The following is a 17432-nucleotide window of genomic DNA, read 5'->3' as shown; positions in this document are numbered from 1 at the left end:
GCTTGATGCCTTTGTGTCTCCTAGAATTGGGCTGTCAATCTAGAAAGCACTGTCCACCTTCCAAACACTATTTATCTCCATTTATCAGAGGATATTATCAGATACTGTGCTGCTGAGGTAGCAAATCAGGTAGAGCTTTTAGTTCTGCGTCTGTGATAAGGATTTGGGGAAATGTGTTCTGCCAGGAGAGGGCAGGTGCACGGTCTCTCTGTTCCTCTGGCCTGGTGACAGCTGCTAGTACTCTGCTGAATGATCAATAACTGGCTGCCAGTCCAGTTACTCCTCCCTGGCTATTTTAAGAATGGCCGTAGAGACCCACCATGGGCTCGTGAAAAATATTCTCAAACAAGGAAGCCCATTCTTCCACCCTATATCAACTTTGATCTTGATTGCAGAGCCCAGAGATGCACGCAAGTCCAGGTGTCCTTTCAAAGGGGTACCGCTGAAAGCCATTTACAATGGGGCAGAAGACCAGCCATCCCCATGCACTTAGCCATCGATCACGGTGCTGTTCCCCTGGCGCCTGGACTTTGGCACTGTTGGTGAGAATGTGAGGTTCTAGCTCCTTCTGCCTTCTCTGGATTGCTTTTCATTTTGGTTACCTCCTTCCCAAATAAAGATAAACCAAATTTGCAAGAAGTCCAGCCAGTCACTAAAGAGTCCTAGTTTCCTTTACTTACTTCTTGTTTTATATACAGAATCTCTGAGAAGAAATTACAGGATTGGGGAAAGTTGTTTTTTTTTTTTAAAGATTTTATTTATTTATTTGACAGAGAGAGACACAGCGAGAGAGGGACACAAGCAGGGGGAGTGGGAGAGGGAGAAGCAGGCTCCCCGCAGAGCAGGGAGCCCGATGCAGGGCTCGATCCCAGGACCCTGGGATCATGACCTGAGCCGAAGGCAGACGCTCAACGACTGAGCCACCCAGGCGCCCCTTGGGGAAGGTTTTTGACCTAATAAAAACGTTTGTGGGCTTTGCTTATTTACTTTGCAATGTGTGATATAATTGGTACCCCATACGTACTTCCATTTCCTGTACTGTCTTAAAGCACAGGTGTTATAATCTCTCTCTTTTTTTAAGTAGGCTCCACACCCAGCATGGAGCCCATGTGGGGCTTGAAAACATAAGCCTGAGATCAAGACCTGAGCTGAGATCAAGAGTTGGACACTTGGGGCGCCTGGGTGCCTCAGTTGGTTAAGCATCTGCCTTCGGCTCAGGTCATGATCCTAGGGTCCTGGGATCGAGTCCTGCATTGGGCTCCCTGCTAATTGGGGAGTCTGCTTCTCCCTCTGTCCCTCCCCCCTGCTCGGGCTTGAGTGCTCTCTCTCTTTCTCTCTCAAATAAATGAATAAAATATTAAAAAAAAAAAGGTAGGCTTCTCCAATCCCTAACCCAGGTCAGATATCCTTGTTATGGGTTCTTGCCCCACCCTCTAATATTTGATCACAGTGCTTTTAGTAGTCTTTGTTTAATGATGGAGTGATAAAGCACTCTGTATTTATATCACGTCTGTCTTCCCTGCCAGAGGGTAAGCTCCCTGAGGTCAGGGACTGTGTATGTTTTATTCACTGCTGTACCCATTACACTTGGTTCGGTGCTGGCCACTGAGCAGGCAGATAAATGGAGTTTGCTTGACTGCCTCCAGTGTAAAACTCAGCTTCCTTAGAAGGAGATCCATCTAATGCTTTCAGTGATCTGCTTCCCACTTGAGCTTCTGGGCCGAATTCCTGCCCTCCTGTGACCGGCACCCTACCTTCAGCTCCAATAAAACATCTGCAGTCCCTGACCTCTCTTGGGCCTCTAGACTTTTGCACAGTCTAGAACATCCACCCACCTTTGTTTGCCTGTCAGACTCCTTTCCATCTCTTAAGACTCATCTGAAATGGCACCTCCTCTGGGAGGCTATCGGCAACAATTTCAGGCAGAATGCTGTGTTCCTGCACTGTGTTCCCACGGCACCATCCAATTCCTCTACTCCTTTATTCACTAATTTATTGAAAAATATTGACTGTGTTCCTACTGTAAGCCAGGACTTTCTCTGTGTTATAGAGATACAGAATGAACAAGATACCAGCTCTGTTGCTGACAAATAAGTCAACAGGATCTATGAAGGCAATGAATGGGGTGATGAGACAGTCATTGGCAATCTTCTTTAGGGAGGGCAGAGAGGAAGGTCTGTCTGAGGAGCTGATATTTGAGCTGAGACCTAAAAAGATGAAAACAAGTCAGTCCCTCAAAGGGCTGTGGCAGTATTTTCCAGGATGGAAACTGCCTATGATTTATCTGCTTCCCCAGTGCCAGCGAATGACCATTGAAGTATTTCATGAATGAATGAACGAGCCAGATTATGTTGGCTCAGAATGAACCTCAGTTATCAAACTTGCAACAGCCTCACCTCACATGAAATATTCACATCAACCCAAATCAGGCCCTTCTCAGGTGCTAATAGCTGTGGGAAGAAAGGAATTCCACTGAACTGGACCAGGTGATACCCAAGTGCAGAGAGAAGGGCAGTGTCGGTCAGTCCTGGCTTGCCCTGTTTTGGAGCTCACGCGTGTGAATCAAGTCACCCCGTGCAGACACTTACCAGCAGGGCCAGGAGCATTGCTCCATTGTCACTAACTTGTCATTAATATTTCCACAGCATTAAAGATAATTATTCCCTATGGAGTGGTTGGCATGTGCCAGGCGTGGTCTCACTTCATCCTCATTTTGCTCCTATTATTATCTCTGAGAAAATGAAGACTCATCAAGGCCTTTCAGCTAGTAAAGGTGAAATCAGGGCTCACACTGGAGTCTGTCTCACAGGGAAGCCTGTGCTCTTAACTCAGCAACCCAGGGCCAGTTTGATGAGTGTACGACCTGGGAGGTGGCACAGGGCTCTGCACTGAGAATGGCCCTGTGCTTGGTTTAACACTCTGTTGTTGCCATCTTGAAATTCTTTTTTTTTTTTAATATTTATTTATTTATTGAGAGAGGAGGGTGGGAGGGACAGAGAGAGAGGGAGAGAGACTCTCAAGCAGATTCCCCACCAAGCTTGGAGCCCGATGCAGGGCTTGATCCCACGATGCTGAGATCATGACTTCTAGAGTCGGTCACTTAACCGGCTGAGCCACCCAGGTGCCCCCGCCATCTTGAAATTCTTAATTTTTGAGAAAGGGGATCTACATTTTCATTTTGCACTGGGTCCTGAAGACTATGTAACTGGTCTTGCCTACATCACACTATGTCCCAAAACAATACACTGGAATTGGTAATGCACCCCCATTTTTGGAAAACCCTGTGTCAACTGCTATATTCCCTTGAAGCCCCAAACAGAAACTCCTTCCCTCAAGATCTGTATGTTCAAATCTGAGAATACATGGGTCTTTTTTTTTATTGTAAAAGTAATACAGACAAGTACTAGAAGTAGTAGCCAAGGGAACTACAGTTTTATCTGTAGTGGAACAAGTTTTTATAAGGAGAAAGTTAATTATGCTGGTTATATAAAGCTCTGTGTCCTCTATAGAAACTTTTGTATCTTATTTATAAATTTTCTTTTCTTATCCTTAGAATGATTTTTAGACTCACTCTCAGATGGATGCCTGAAGAAAAATTCTAAGAATTTGTAGCACCCAGGGGAATTGTTGTTACACTTGCAGTCTACTTTTGCTCAATTATATACTAGAGAGGCATCTTCGACTTTCAACTAAAATGTTGACTGATATGTGTTGTGAAATATTCTTATTGGCAAATATCCTGTTCATTTGGTAAAGGGAACTTAGCTTATATCTTGTACATTGCTCCTGCTGTCTAAATCAAGCCCACATGCCCTGAGCTCCCTTCCCTTTGCCGAAGCTGAAGCTAGCCCCACTGGGGCTTACCACTTGATCTCTGGTGCTGGTGATCCTTGGGCCCTCTTGCCATGAAAAGACTCATATTGTGGAAGTTGCAGTGTTGCGGGCTGGTCAGGTAACTTCTGTTACTTAGCAACTTTCTCCTGCTTTGTTAAGTTGGGCTGTTCAATCTCCTTAATGAATAAGAGCATCAAGCCAGGTAATTGATGCCTGGACGTTTAGCTCATGAATAATTGACTGTCTGGGTAATCCTAGATACATTTCCTCGATCAGATTGTACAATGGAACAGTCATGCCATAGCCAGTGTCAAGTTTTGTGTATGTGGTGGTTTTTTTTTTTTTTTTGTCTTAATTGGCTTTATGATGTCAGAAATCTGCTTTATTGACCCAAAGGCTCAGATGAACAATGGAAGCAATGATCCTCCCAAAGCTGGGACATGCTTTCTCTTTCCTCCACAAGAGCTCAACATTTCCCCTTCAGTTTGGGCTTAGACAAGTTTCAGCTCTTCTTGTATATCTTTTCAGCTATCTTTTCCCACATACATCGGGAAGGCAATGTCGTCTAAAGGGGAGGAAGGAACTGGGAATTGGGTTTCCTGGGCAATGCCAATCACTCACCATGCAGCTCTGGGCCAACCTTAGCTTGTCTGACTTATTTATTCATTTATGCATCCATTCAACACACGTTTGGAGCACCTCCTTGTATGCCAGGCACTGAAGAGTCCATGAAATACAAGGTTGGCCTTGTCTGCTTTCATGGAGCTTACGTTCTAGCGAAAGCACATGGATAATGAACACATAAACAAGTAAAGGGAGAAGTAATTTTCAGATCGTGCTAAGTGCTAGGTTGCAAAACAAGAATGGAGTAATGGGGTAGAAAGTGACCAGTGGGGGGATGGGGTATAGGGAGGTAATTTTGATTGAGTAGTCAGGGAAGGCCAGGGAAGTCCTCTCTGATGAGGTGGCATGTGAACTGAATGACAGACAAGGGGGAGTTGGCCAGGGGAAGGAATCGGGGGATAAGGTTCCAGGTAGAGGAACATGAAGACAAGGATTCTGAGATGGAAATGGGCTTGACATGATGAGCAGAATGACGGGGAGCGCAGTCTGAGGCGAGGTTGATGCCCACGTGGGCTACTTACTGTTCATACCTTCCAAGGTGACAAAGAACCCTATGGCCTCCCATTGGTCATGGGTGCCTGAGTGAGAGGACCCAAATATACGCCTCACCAATGGCACAGGTGGTGTCATTCTTTTACACCAGACGTTGTCAAAACTCAGCTCAGGTGAGTTCATTGATTCCATGCAAATTTCTTTTTTTTTTTTTAAAGATTTTATTTACTTATTTGAGAGAGAGAATGAGAGAGAGAGAGAGCACATAAGAGGGGGGAGGGTCAGAGGGAGAAGCAGGCTCTCTGCTGAGCAGGGAGCCCAATGCGGGACTCGATCCCGGGACTCCAGGATCATGACCTGAGCTGAAGGCAGTCGCTCAACCAACTGAGCCACCCAGGCGCCCCTCCATGCAAATTTCTTAAGCTCTAGGCAGTGTTTGTGACAGTAGGTAAATGGGAGTGACTAAAGCCAAGCCCCTGCCTTCAACAAACCTACATTCTATTAGCAAAATGAACAACAAACTAATAAGAAAATCAAATACGACTATGAAGTTTCTAAGATAATGAGTGCTATGGAGACAGCAGAGAAGGGCAGAGACAATGCAGGAAGGGTGAGGTAGCTGAAATGGTAAATAGAGGGACTGGGAAGGCTTTGCTGAGATGACATTTGAGCTGACACCTGAAGGCAGTGTGCAAGTGAGCCACGTGACTGTCTGCAGGAAGAGCATTCCAGACAGAGGGAACAGCAAGAGTACCACTTTTTTTCTGGAAGACCTCCCTGCTGTGTGCCTGCTAGGTTGTGTTCCCTTTTAGGAGACTTTTATCAAAATGCTTATCACTCTCCTGCTTAAAACTTTCCACAGCTCTTGGAACAAAACACTAGTTTCTTACTGTGGTTTATAAGGTCTTATTTATAATCCCCTCACCCCTCCAAACTCATCCCTTTCCTCTCCTTTGTGCACTGGCCCCAGCAGCGTGTCCTTCTTCCTGGTCTTTGAACACACAAACTCTTTCCCAGCCTGGGGTGCCGCACTTACCCTTCCTTGGCAAACTCTTCTCAGAGATTGTCACATGCGAGTTCCTTCTTCTCATTCAGCTCATAGCAACTCAGAGGAAGCTTCCCTGCCTCCCTAAGCCCTCTGACCATTCCCGGTCACACAGCCACTCTGCACACTGATAGCAGTTATCAAAAGCTTCCCGCTCATTCACAAAGGATGCAGTCATTTCTTACTGCACTGAAACTGGCCAGTTGTGTGCAACACGCTCTTTGGAGAAAAAGGAGGTTATAAATGTGAAGTGAAATCTAATACAGTACCACCTACTGTATTGTGATGTATACAGCTCTTTGGAATATGATGTTCACTTCCAGATCCTTCTATTTACCACTAGACCTGATTTTGTTTGAATTCAGAAAGACTCAGTTGCAAATGCATGGAAAATTCTCCCCCTGTTCAGGAAGTAGGATGCAAGAGCCGAAGAAATAGATGAACTGTCATTCTCACAGAGAGAAAAATGTCTGGGGAAATAGGAGATAAGAGCTTACAGGTTTTCTGTATTTCTGATCTACTAGAACTTGGATACTGAACCCAGGGATAGAGCTAGATCTTCATTGTCCTTTTTGTTATATTAGAAAAACATTGTTTGAGAAATATAATAAATTATGGATAAATATACATGGGAAGAAATGGAATGGGGCAGAATATATTTATAGGATTTTGTTTGTAAAGAATTTTAGTAAAGAGAAGCAACTGTCTATCACACACTTCTGGACTGATGTAGTAAAATGTGTCAATGGCAAGGTCATCCTATGTCAAAAATAATGTTTCACCCCTGTTCACGCACACAGAAGACATGGGTCTTGGAAGACCGAGTCTCCCCCACCACCTCTACCACCACCACAAACAGCACCAACACACTCCCCTCCAACTCCCATAAGTGCATGAATCCACTAGGTCAAAACATCTTGATGTGCCAGGATGGCAACTCTTTTGTAGTGTTGTTTAGAGCCACATGACTGGCAAAAAAACACAGACACACATTCATCCTCCAGCTCAAACTTAATGGTGGAATAAAGAGGTGACTGTGTGAGTTTCTTTTGAACCCACTTTTGGTGGTACTTTATCAGAGCACAGGAAATTAAAGGACTTTAAAAAGGAAGATGGATAGGGGTGCTTGGAGGCTCAGTTGGAAGAGCGTGTGACTCTTGATCTCAGGGTCGTGAGTTCGAGTCCTGCACAGGGTGGAGAGATTACTTAAATAAAAACCTTTAAGAAATAGGGTGCCTGGGTGGCTCGGTCGTTAAAGTGTCTGCCTTCAGCCCAGGGACTCGATCCCAGTTCCCGCGGTCCTGGGATCAAGTCGGCGGTCCTGGGATCGAGTCCCGCATCGGGCTCCCTGCTCCGCGGGGAGCCTGCTTCTCCCTCTGCCTCTGCCTCTCATGAATAAATAAATAAAATCTTTGAAAAAAACATTTAAAAAATAAAAATAAAATAAAAAGGGAGATGGATAGTTTCTTCTTATGGAGGAATACCTGCTCTTAGTCCCCCAGGGAAGATAAAGGAGGGTGTTTAGATGGGGAAGGTTCTTTCTGCCCTACATCCTGACAGAAAGTGGCTCAATATGGCCCAGCTGGAAGGAACCCAATGAAAGAAAAGGGCCAAGGTAGCTGCTGTTTACCCCCAGCCTATCCACCCTCAGCCCAGTACGAAGGCACAGCCTCTCCTCAACCCCGAATGAGTCATCACTGTTTCTTTCCAGTTTGGTGGATTTTTTTCTCTTTCACATTCAGAGGACCCATCAATTATGTAGGCTCAGAGACGATCTCAGGCTGTGACACTTCTGTGGGTCTGAAGGGCGTTTCTGAAGGGAAACCATCTGGCTTACCTTAACTTGTTCATCCCTGGGCTTCTCTCCCAGCTTGTAAGGTGTGGTGGCCACAGAGAGAGCCAAAACCATCAATATTTCATAGCCTTAATTAAAGTAAGCCCAGAGCTGTCAGCCTCTCACAACTGGCTTCCTTTTCCAAAACAAAACAAGCGCCTGGCATCTTGAGCAGGGGGGGCACAGAGAGAGAATGGGACTTGGGCTAAAGTTGGGGTGGGGGAGTGAGGGAGCCCAGGACTTCACTTACCAAGACCTCCCGGAGTTATAAACCCGCCAGAGCACAGCCCGCAAATTCCCTGGCGCTGGCTTGGGGGCAGGAAAGAGGGAAGGAGGGCCTCCTCTAGAGCTCTCTAGTGACAAACTCTTGAAGGGGACTAGAAGTTGGGCAGCTGAGAACTGCAGCTCAACTTCCACTTTGGAGCTGCATCCCCTCGTCCTGGGGGAATTAGCTCTGGGGTCCCAGCAAAGGCTTCCCCAAGGGCAGCCGGCCAGTGGGAGGCGGGGATGGTGCAGGTGTCTCTGCTGCTGCCACCCCCTCCCCCCTCTGTCCCCAAGTGCCAAGGCCTGCGCCGCCATCCAGCCCTGCCAGGCAGGGGAGCTCGGAGCCCTGCGATTTATACATCTATTAATTACCTCCAGCATGGAAGAACTGCCTATAAATACAGTGGCACTTTAGATAAAACTTTCATGCAGCTATTTAGATCCTTTAAAATATAAATGATTTCCTCTAAATTTTTTATCATAAATCAGGGCATGGAGCTAGGCGACAAGATGCCGATTTCCCCCCTGATGGGAGCAAAGCCTTTGCTTGTTTTCCCTTTTTCTTTTTCTTTGCTATGTTTCTTTCTCCTTCTCCTTCTCCTCCTCCTTCTCCTCCTTCTCCACTGCCTCTTCGTTCCCCCACTCCTCCTCCTCACTTTCCTCTCCTTCTTCTTGTTAATTTACAGAGACTGGTTAATGGTTCTGTTGCTCTTTGTTTCATCCAGGGGACTGCAGGGCAAGTGAACAAGTTGCAGGAAGTTTCACCCCCTTTCCTGGAGGCTTCCCGGTATGGGTGGGAAAGCCCACGGTTTAGGGCAGCAGACCTGAGTTCAAATCCTAACCCTGTGGCTTATTCCCGTGTGGCTTCGAGGAACACAACTTCTCTGAGCCCTCAGCAGTCCTCTCCGTGAAACAGAGGTAGTAACAGTACCTACATCCTAGGTACGGTGGCTGTTAGGATGAACTGACGTAATGCACACAGCCAGGAAGACAGAGTAAGAGCTCAGGAAACAATGAGCTGTGCGTTGGCAGACAAATTACTTTACCTCTCTGAGACTCAGTTGCCTCATCCATAAAGAAAAGGCAGAAGGATAATTCACTTCTGGGGAGTTATTGTGAGGAATGAATAAGACAACAGCCAGACTCTAAGCTTTTAAAGCAGGGGCCATGTAGCCCTTGTTTATCATTGTATCTCCAGACCTAGCATGTGCCCAGCACAGAGGAAGTGCTTGGCGAGCATTTGATGAATGCATGAAACAACAAAGCTTCCTGCTTGGTTTGCAGAGCAACCTGCAGAACCATTAGAACTTGGTTTCCATTTATGGTGATGGATTTGACCTGTACCATCTTTCCAAGATCCACACATAGAACTTTGACATATCCACACTGAAAGGACCCATGGGATCCTGTCTCACCAATACTCTTGCCGTCCTGAGTAACCAGGGGCCCAGAGCCCATGAGTGACTTGTCCAGAGTTGCAGAGCAGGTTAGCTACTTGTTTGAATCCAGACCTTTTCCCTTGCTGCCTCTTCACAACCAAGCTGACTGGGTAAGAGAAACGGCCTAATCCTTTGGTCAGGGAAGAGGTGACAACCAACTGGGTGACCTGGGGATTGACTTTATGACTTTGAACTCGAAAGATGCCTATGAACTGGAGAAGAGAAAGGCAAAACCAGTCTTCATGGGCCAGGAACAGGACCATGTGATTATTGAGTTCAGATTCTCGAGGACAAGCACAGAGCTGGCCATGCTGCTGAGGACAGCGATATTCTAAAGTCTAGAGCTCAAAAATGATGACACAACAGGACCTACTTGGGGGTCGGGGGGTATGAAAAAGCCAAGTGCTGACTGTGGGAAGTTTTTTGGTTTTTTTTTTTTTTACGATTTTATTTATTCACTTGACAGAGAGAGAGAGAACACAAGCAGGGGCAACAGTAGAGGGAGAGGGAGAAGCAAGATCCCTGCTGAGCAGAGTGCCCTACGTGGGGCTCCATCCCAGGACCCTGGGATCATGATCTGAGCAGAAGGCAGGCGCTTAACCCATTGAGCCACCCAGGCGCCCCATGCCTGTGGGAAGTTATAAGGAAGAGTGTCCTGGGCACTACCGTGTTAGATCCAAACCACTGCCTGGTTGTCCTTGAAATCCTCATAGACTAAACCCAGAAAACTTGGGGCCTCTCTCGTCCGTTTTGGGCCGCAGGAAAGCGTTCCTACACAGCTACTGGAAGGAGACCTCCAATCCTCTGCCGGCTCTAGAGGGGTAAGGGCTAAGTGGGAGGGAGTAGGGGGCTGTCTTGGTTGTAGCTGAATCCTATCTGCTAACATCGTGACTGCCGCACAGTAGATGCTCAGTAAATGTATTCAGTGAAAGAATGCATGATGGAGAAGGGCTCTAGGAGTTCCCTGGCTTGGTCCCCTCATTTTTCAGGTGAGGAAAGTGAGGCCATAAGGAGTCAGGGACTTGCCAGGAGCCCTCCCGCGGGAGGGCCAGAGCTCAGTGGGCGGGGACGCCGGGCAGGGGGAGGGCTGGCGCGTGCCGACCCCTCAGGAGTGCCCGGCCTCGGGCTCCCCAGTCCCTCTGGGCGTCTCGGATTGTCTGAGCCCGCGCAGACAATGCGAGGCGAGCGGCCGACAGGCGAGGCCGGCAGCAGCTGCGCAGGCGGCGGGTACATGTGAGAAGTTCGTGAAAGGAGACGAGAGAAAGAGAGAGGAAGGCGAGGCGGGCGGCTGCGAACACCTGGCCCGGCAGCCCCGCCAGCTGCCTCCCCGCGATGGCATCTTGAGTTCAGGCCGGCCGTCCTATCGGGCCATCTTCCATCCCACCCCTCTTCCTCCTCCCCATCTCCCCCGAGGTGGAGCTCGGCCAGGGACGGAGGTGGGACCGGGGAGCTCCTGCTTCTGCAGGTGGCCCCTGCCGGAAGCGTGCCTGGAGCAGGGCCAGCCTCTGTGCCTCTGGAGTAGAGGCCGCCTCCCTTCTGGGAGAGAAGTGAACCCGGCTCATCCTCCCAGGCTTAGCCTCTGGGCTTGGAGGATGGGGAAACTGGTGTCGGCCCAGGACGGTTAGTTAAAAGCATCGGCTCAGAGGTTAGAAAAACCTGGGTTCCAATGCCCACCCTACCAGGCTTACATGTCTCCAATGCCTTGGAGAACTCAGTCTCTCTATGCCTCAGTTTTCTCATCCGGAAAATGGAGAAATAATATCAATCTCGAAGTCTTGATGTGGAGATCCAGCTATAATTCTTTTCTAAAGCACATAGCCCGGAGCCTGGCAGTCCATAACTGGTTTTTCTTGCTGTCACCATCATCCTACTGCCAGAATCTTGGGGAGGATATTATTCATGCGTTCATTCATTCCATGCAAATTGTTATATTAAGCTCCTATATGGTGCCTGGCCTGTAGATGCAGGCACTGGAGACATGGGGACAGGTAAGTCTCAGGGTCCTTCAAGAAGCTGAGATGATAAAACATCATGTTCTTACCAACAGATAATAGAGGAAGACATGAAAGACTCCAAGAAGAGAAATGATCTCTTTGAGTCTTAGCAAAACTTACATAGTTAGGTCAGGGCTTAAAAAAAAAAAAAAGTAACGTCAGATAACAAGTTTCCAGAGCAAGGTTTTCAAGTTGAGGGTCCCAGGTCACCTGCACGCAAATCACGAATGTCTGTTAGGAAATACTCAGTCCTCGTGGTCAGAATCTCTGCGTGTGGTCCTCAGATGCTGTATTTTAAGGGGCTGCAGATGATTCCTGCTCATGCTAAAGTTGAAAACCACTGGCCCACAGGAAAACACCTTTGCCCATCTGCCCCAGCAACCCCCCCCAGGGCTAATCCTTCTGGGGGACATAGTGCTTTGCATTCTGATTTAGAGTTACCTGTGGCAATTTTATGTTCCCACCAGACTCTGAGCTCTTAAAGCAGTGCACTTTATACCTGCAGAACCTATGACAAGACCCAGCTGTCAGTAGGCATTCTGAAATGATCGCAGAAAAAAGAAAGTGCCCCCTTTAGTGTCACTTCCATAAATGATCCTGTGGTCCCTACTTGGACTCTCAGACAGATCTTGTTATGTGGGATTGTGTGTTTGTGTGGGGGCATGTGCGTGTGCATTTTAATTGTAATTTAATGCCACGGGGATGAGGATGGGACATTTGCTCTCCAGTTTACCTCCTTCCCCATCTTCCCCTTTATACACCCAACCAGTTTACTTTCCTGGACTTGCTTTCGGACAGAATTCAAGTTTGCAAATCCTATAAAGTATAGAGTGTTCATGGTTCTCCTTCTCATTCTTTCCTGTGTGGTGTTTACTTCATCTCCTCTCTCTCCAGGGCCTTCTCAGAAAGACTGGTCGCGAAGGATGGGTGTCACCTTACTGCTGGCTGTGTGGAGCTGTGAGTAGACCTTCTTGAGGGGGAAGGATGAGGTAAACCCAGGGAACACAGCTCACCTGATGCAAGAGTGGTTTTTGATTTGTGATCCTAATGCCCGCGGATGCTAGAACAGGGGCTGGAGAGCTGAAGTTCAGCACTGGAGGCCTAAGGGGGCCAGTTAGCCTTGCTCTGGCTCTGACCCCTGCCTGACCTCGACCGTGGCAAGTGTCTCCCAGGCCCCTGAGGGCACAAAGTGGAGAAGGATGGATGTGGATGGGCCTGTCCTTCTGTTTCTGGGGGTTCAGCTTCATAGACAACTAGGGTATGATGAAGTGAGTGTTGGTCTCAGGGCACCATGTGGTCAAGACAAGTTACACATTTTTCTCCCTGGAAGATCCACCATCCCCACGTTTCTTTCCCCCTTTTGCCTTCCTGCACTGGGCAGAGAACAAGAATGAGTGATCCTAAATTCTGGTGAAGTGATAAAATAATGCTGCATTCAGCTTCTGGGAATTTACACGTCCTTGGAAAGAAGCTCTTGACTTACTCAAAATGTGTTTCATTAAAAAAAAAAGATTTATTTATTTTAGAGAGAGACAGAACAGGAGGGGAGGGAGGGGCAGAGAGAGGGGGGAAGAGAGAGAGAGAGAATCCACAAGCAGACTTCCTGCCGAACATGGATCCCAATGCACTGGGCTGGGCTTCATCCCAGGACCCTGAGATCATGACCTGAGCCCAAACCACGAGTCGGCCCACCTAACCAACTGAGCCACCCAAGCGCCCCCAAATGTGTTTCATGTAAATTAACCAGAATGGTAGTATTTGGCTAGAGCTGCAAGTACATATCATCTAGGCCAGCCCTCTTCTTGTGGGTAAACTGAAGCCCAGCCAGGGTCACATAAAGCCCAATATTAGAATGCTGTCTAAATCCCAGCCCTCCTAAGGCCCACGGTTCTGGTGTGCATTCTGTGTTTCAAGAATCCCACCAGCCTTGCTCTGTGTCCTGAATCTACATTGTCTCCACCGCAGAGCAAGCTTGCAGCCCATTTCCTTCAGTGGATTTCAGAATGGTGACTCTGTGAGGGCAGGGATGCGGTCTGATTCACATCTGTGTCCTGGTCCTCTGCATGGAGTCTGGCACAAAGCAGGTGTTGAATAAAGGAAGGACAGCAGAGAACCAGTTTGTAACTTCAGACCAACCATTCTCCAGGGAGATTACTCAGGCCACTCTGGCTCCCAAATGCTTTATCTTTAAGGCGAGAGAGGAAGAAGAGAGGATCAAAGATTTATTTCCTGATTTCAATGTGCCAAGCACTGTGCCAACTGCTTATTTCAGTGCATTGTTCACAGCACTCAGTGGAGGAAAAATGATTTCTCCATTTGACATATAAGGAGACTACAGTACAATAAGGTATGAGACGGCTGGTGGCCTCTCTGTCAGCAAGAGGCAGAGATGCATGCTGAATGTGAGGGCAAAGCCTGTGCCCCAAGCATCAGGTTGTGAGGTTTGCTGAGCACTAGGTACCATGCTCAATGCTTTCCTTTCTCCTGTAGTTCCAAACTCCTTCACCAGAACCCAAGAAGGCAAACAGTAGGGCAGCTGCCATTTTACAGTCAAGGAAACCGAGGATCGGAGAGGTTTAGAGGGCGGCCCTTGGTCTCTGGCCCCTGTGCTGAGTCTTCTTCCCCGGTTAGAGGACAGAAGATGGACAGGAACCAAGCAAGGGGGCTGGCTGCGTGCGATGCAGAGAAGAGATTGGCAGGACCCGCGTGTGGGGAGCCCAGACCTAGGCAGGATTTCCTCTTAGGCCAAGGGCTGGCCCCTCCACGCCCAACCACCATGTTCACGTCTGGGAAACTCCGCCCACACCCGCGGGGGCGCAAGGCCTAGCCCGCAGGCTTGTGAAAACTCTGAAACACAAAGGCCGCTCTGGGCCAGAGGCGGGATCGGCGTCGGAGGCGAGGTGGGCTCAGCTGGGCGCCCAGGGCTCCGCTCCGAACCCCGGAGGGCGGCGCTGCCGCGGTACCAGGACTCCCCATCCATTATTCACAATGTTTACTAGCGCGGGGGAAGGAGGGGGAAGGCGAGGGGATCAGAGCAGAGGGGAGGCGGGGGCGGGGCACTCCGGTCCCCGAAACTTCGAGAGGACGACAAAGTGCAGAATTATGAAGAGCCTGGGAAGTCAGACGTGGCGCCTAGCACACAGTAGGCCATCAGTAAATATTCGTGGAATGGATAACGGAAGAGTGAGTGAATGGCTCTGCTCCCAACCAGCTCTGTTGTCTTGGGCGACTCACTTAACCCCTCTGACCCTCGTTTTCCTCAACTTTAAAACAGAGTAACAGTACCGACTCCGTAGGATGTGAGGATACCTCGAGCTAAGTCTCTAAACAACCTAGCACGTATTAGGAGCTCAAAAATGGCAGCTATTGTTCTGGGGGAACGGGGCTTGTAAGCGTTGGCAGCCCAGCAGAAGTGTACTGACTGACTCCGAAGGCGGGCGTGGGCAGTCCTGAAATGTTACTAAACAGTACTCAGTAAACTTCTTTAGACTGGCGGGTTGGGGATGGGGGGGGGGTGAGGACCAAGTTATCTTTTTCTAGCGAAGGCAAGCAAGAACTGCGAGCGTGGGGAGGAAGCCTCAGGCCTCCAGGACCCGGCAGGCAGCTACTTCCCCCATTTCCACCCGCCAGGCGATTGAGGTCACCTGGGGCTCGTTCTGGCAGCCCCTCAACCTCCCTGGAGCCCGTCTGGGTGCTTGGAGGCGCCTCTTCGCTGAGCCGCGGGCCGGACACTGGTGGACCGCTCGGGCGTGGGGCCAGGAGCGCCCTGGAAATGGGCAGTTTGGCGGCAGCCTGGCCGACAAGGAGTGTGTGTGTGTGTGTGTGTGTGTGTGTGTAGTAGGGTCAGCTTCCTGGCCCCGCTCAGCCCGGGGCTGTCCTTCGATCTGGGCTGTGCGAGTTGGAACAGGACAGAGAGGTTTGAGACTTTGGGGGGAAACAAGTCCATGAAGAAGAAGAAAGAATCCGGAAGGCCTGCCGCGCTGGAGCCAGGCGGGGCGGGGCGGCCGGGAGAGGCCAGGCCCTGCCCGGGTATAAATGCTGTGGCGGGGGCGGCCGTGGCGGGCGCACAGAGGCGCGCCTAGAGCGGCTGCCTGGCCTCGCCTCCCGGGCCGCCCCTGCGAGTCCCGGGCGCGTGAGCACGCCTGCGCGCGCCCGGGCCCTTCCTGGCAGGCTGCTTGTAAGATGAGTGAAGAAGCAGGTGGGGGAGAGGGGAGGCAGCGAGCGAGAGGGCGAGGGGAGCGCGGGCGCTGAGCAGCGCTCACTTGGAGCGCGGCGAGCGAGCGAGACGAGCCTGATCCATGTCCCTCGCTGCCTCCCTGCCAGGCGCGCGAAGATGATGGCCATGAACGCCAAGCAGCCTTTCGGCATGCACCCGGTGCTTCAAGAACCCAAATTCTCCAGCCTGCACTCCGGTTCCGAGGCCATGCGCCGAGTCTGTCTCCCAGCCCCGCAGGTACGTAGTGGAGCATAATTACCGCTCTAAGGCACATTTTTTGACAGGCACTAGCTTCATGTTTTTTTCATGTCTCCCAGAACAATCGCCGCTGTCTGAACCCCTCTCCTTGTCTCCCCCGCGCTCTCTCCCGGCGCGCTCTCTCTCTCATTCATGTCTCTCTGATCCACACGTCTGTTCCAGCAGAGCCTCTGTCTCCGTATTAATTTTTATGACCTGGGCTTTGAGGAGAGGCATCGCGGTTGCTTGAAAATGTGTTTTAATCCTGAGTTGACAGTATTCCCCACTGACCGTGCTGTGCGCCTTCTCGCTTGCAGCTGCAGGGTAATATATTTGGAAGCTTTGATGAGAGCCTGCTGGCACGCGCCGAAGCTCTGGCGGCGGTGGATATCGTCTCCCACGGCAAGAACCATCCGTTCAAGCCCGACGCCACCTACCATACCATGAGCAGCGTGCCCTGCACGTCCACTTCGTCCACCGTGCCCATATCCCACCCGGCCGCGCTCACCTCGCACCCGCACCACGCCGTGCACCAGGGCCTCGAGGGCGACCTGCTAGAGCACATCTCTCCCACGCTGAGCGTGAGCGGTTTGGGCGCCCCGGAGCACTCGGTGATGCCGGCGCAGATCCACCCGCACCACCTGGGCGCCATGGGCCACCTGCACCAGGCCATGGGCATGAGTCACCCACATGCCGTGGCGCCTCACAGCGCCATGCCCGCATGCCTCAGCGACGTGGAGTCGGACCCCCGAGAGCTCGAGGCCTTCGCCGAGCGCTTCAAGCAGCGGCGCATCAAGCTGGGGGTGACCCAGGCGGACGTGGGCGCGGCTCTAGCCAACCTCAAGATCCCCGGCGTAGGCTCGCTCAGCCAGAGCACCATTTGCAGGTTCGAGTCTCTCACTCTCTCACACAACAACATGATCGCGCTCAAGCCCGTGCTTCAGGCCTGGCTGGAGGAAGCCGAGGCCGCCTATCGAGAGAAAAACAGCAAGCCAGAGCTCTTCAACGGCAGTGAGCGGAAGCGCAAACGCACGTCCATCGCGGCGCCAGAGAAGCGCTCACTGGAGGCCTACTTCGCCATCCAGCCGCGGCCCTCATCTGAGAAGATCGCGGCCATCGCCGAGAAACTGGACCTTAAAAAGAACGTGGTGAGGGTCTGGTTTTGCAACCAGAGACAGAAACAGAAACGAATGAAGTACTCGGCTGTCCACTGACTGCGGCGGGGCGCAGCGTCCGGGTCCGGGAGAGCTGAGTGTACACCACCCCCCGGAGTTGGGAGGGGTAACGGTTATGGGGGACACCAAGACGTTTCCTGGCAGGTCAGGCTCTCTCCCCCGAAGCCACAGACTTTCCCCTTTATCCCACCTGGTTGCCTCCCGGCCTTCTCTTTCTCTTCTTTCCTTTCTATTCCCACCAGAAAAACGGCGCTAAGGAAAAATCCGTCAAGGGTAGG

The 17432-nt window shown here is 50.3% G+C and overlaps 1 protein-coding gene across 1 annotated transcript; it reads left to right on the top strand.

Moving 5' to 3' along the window:
- The first annotated feature begins 15859 nt into the window (after window positions 1–15859).
- Window positions 15860–17193, top strand: POU4F3 (POU class 4 homeobox 3). Its single transcript, XM_032403522.1, has 2 exons — window positions 15860–15979; window positions 16297–17193. The coding sequence occupies exons 1-2, from the start codon at window positions 15860–15862 to the stop codon at window positions 17191–17193; spliced, it is 1017 nt and encodes a 338-aa protein (XP_032259413.1).
- Window positions 17194–17432: the final 239 nt, after the last annotated feature.

The sequence above is a fragment of the Phoca vitulina genome, unplaced genomic scaffold (genome assembly GCF_004348235.1).
Source record: "Phoca vitulina isolate PV1807 unplaced genomic scaffold, GSC_HSeal_1.0 scaffold6, whole genome shotgun sequence".
NCBI lineage: Eukaryota > Metazoa > Chordata > Mammalia > Carnivora > Phocidae > Phoca > Phoca vitulina.
The sequence above is the reverse complement of the archived record's forward strand: the minus strand, read 5'-3'. Positions and strand labels throughout refer to the sequence as shown.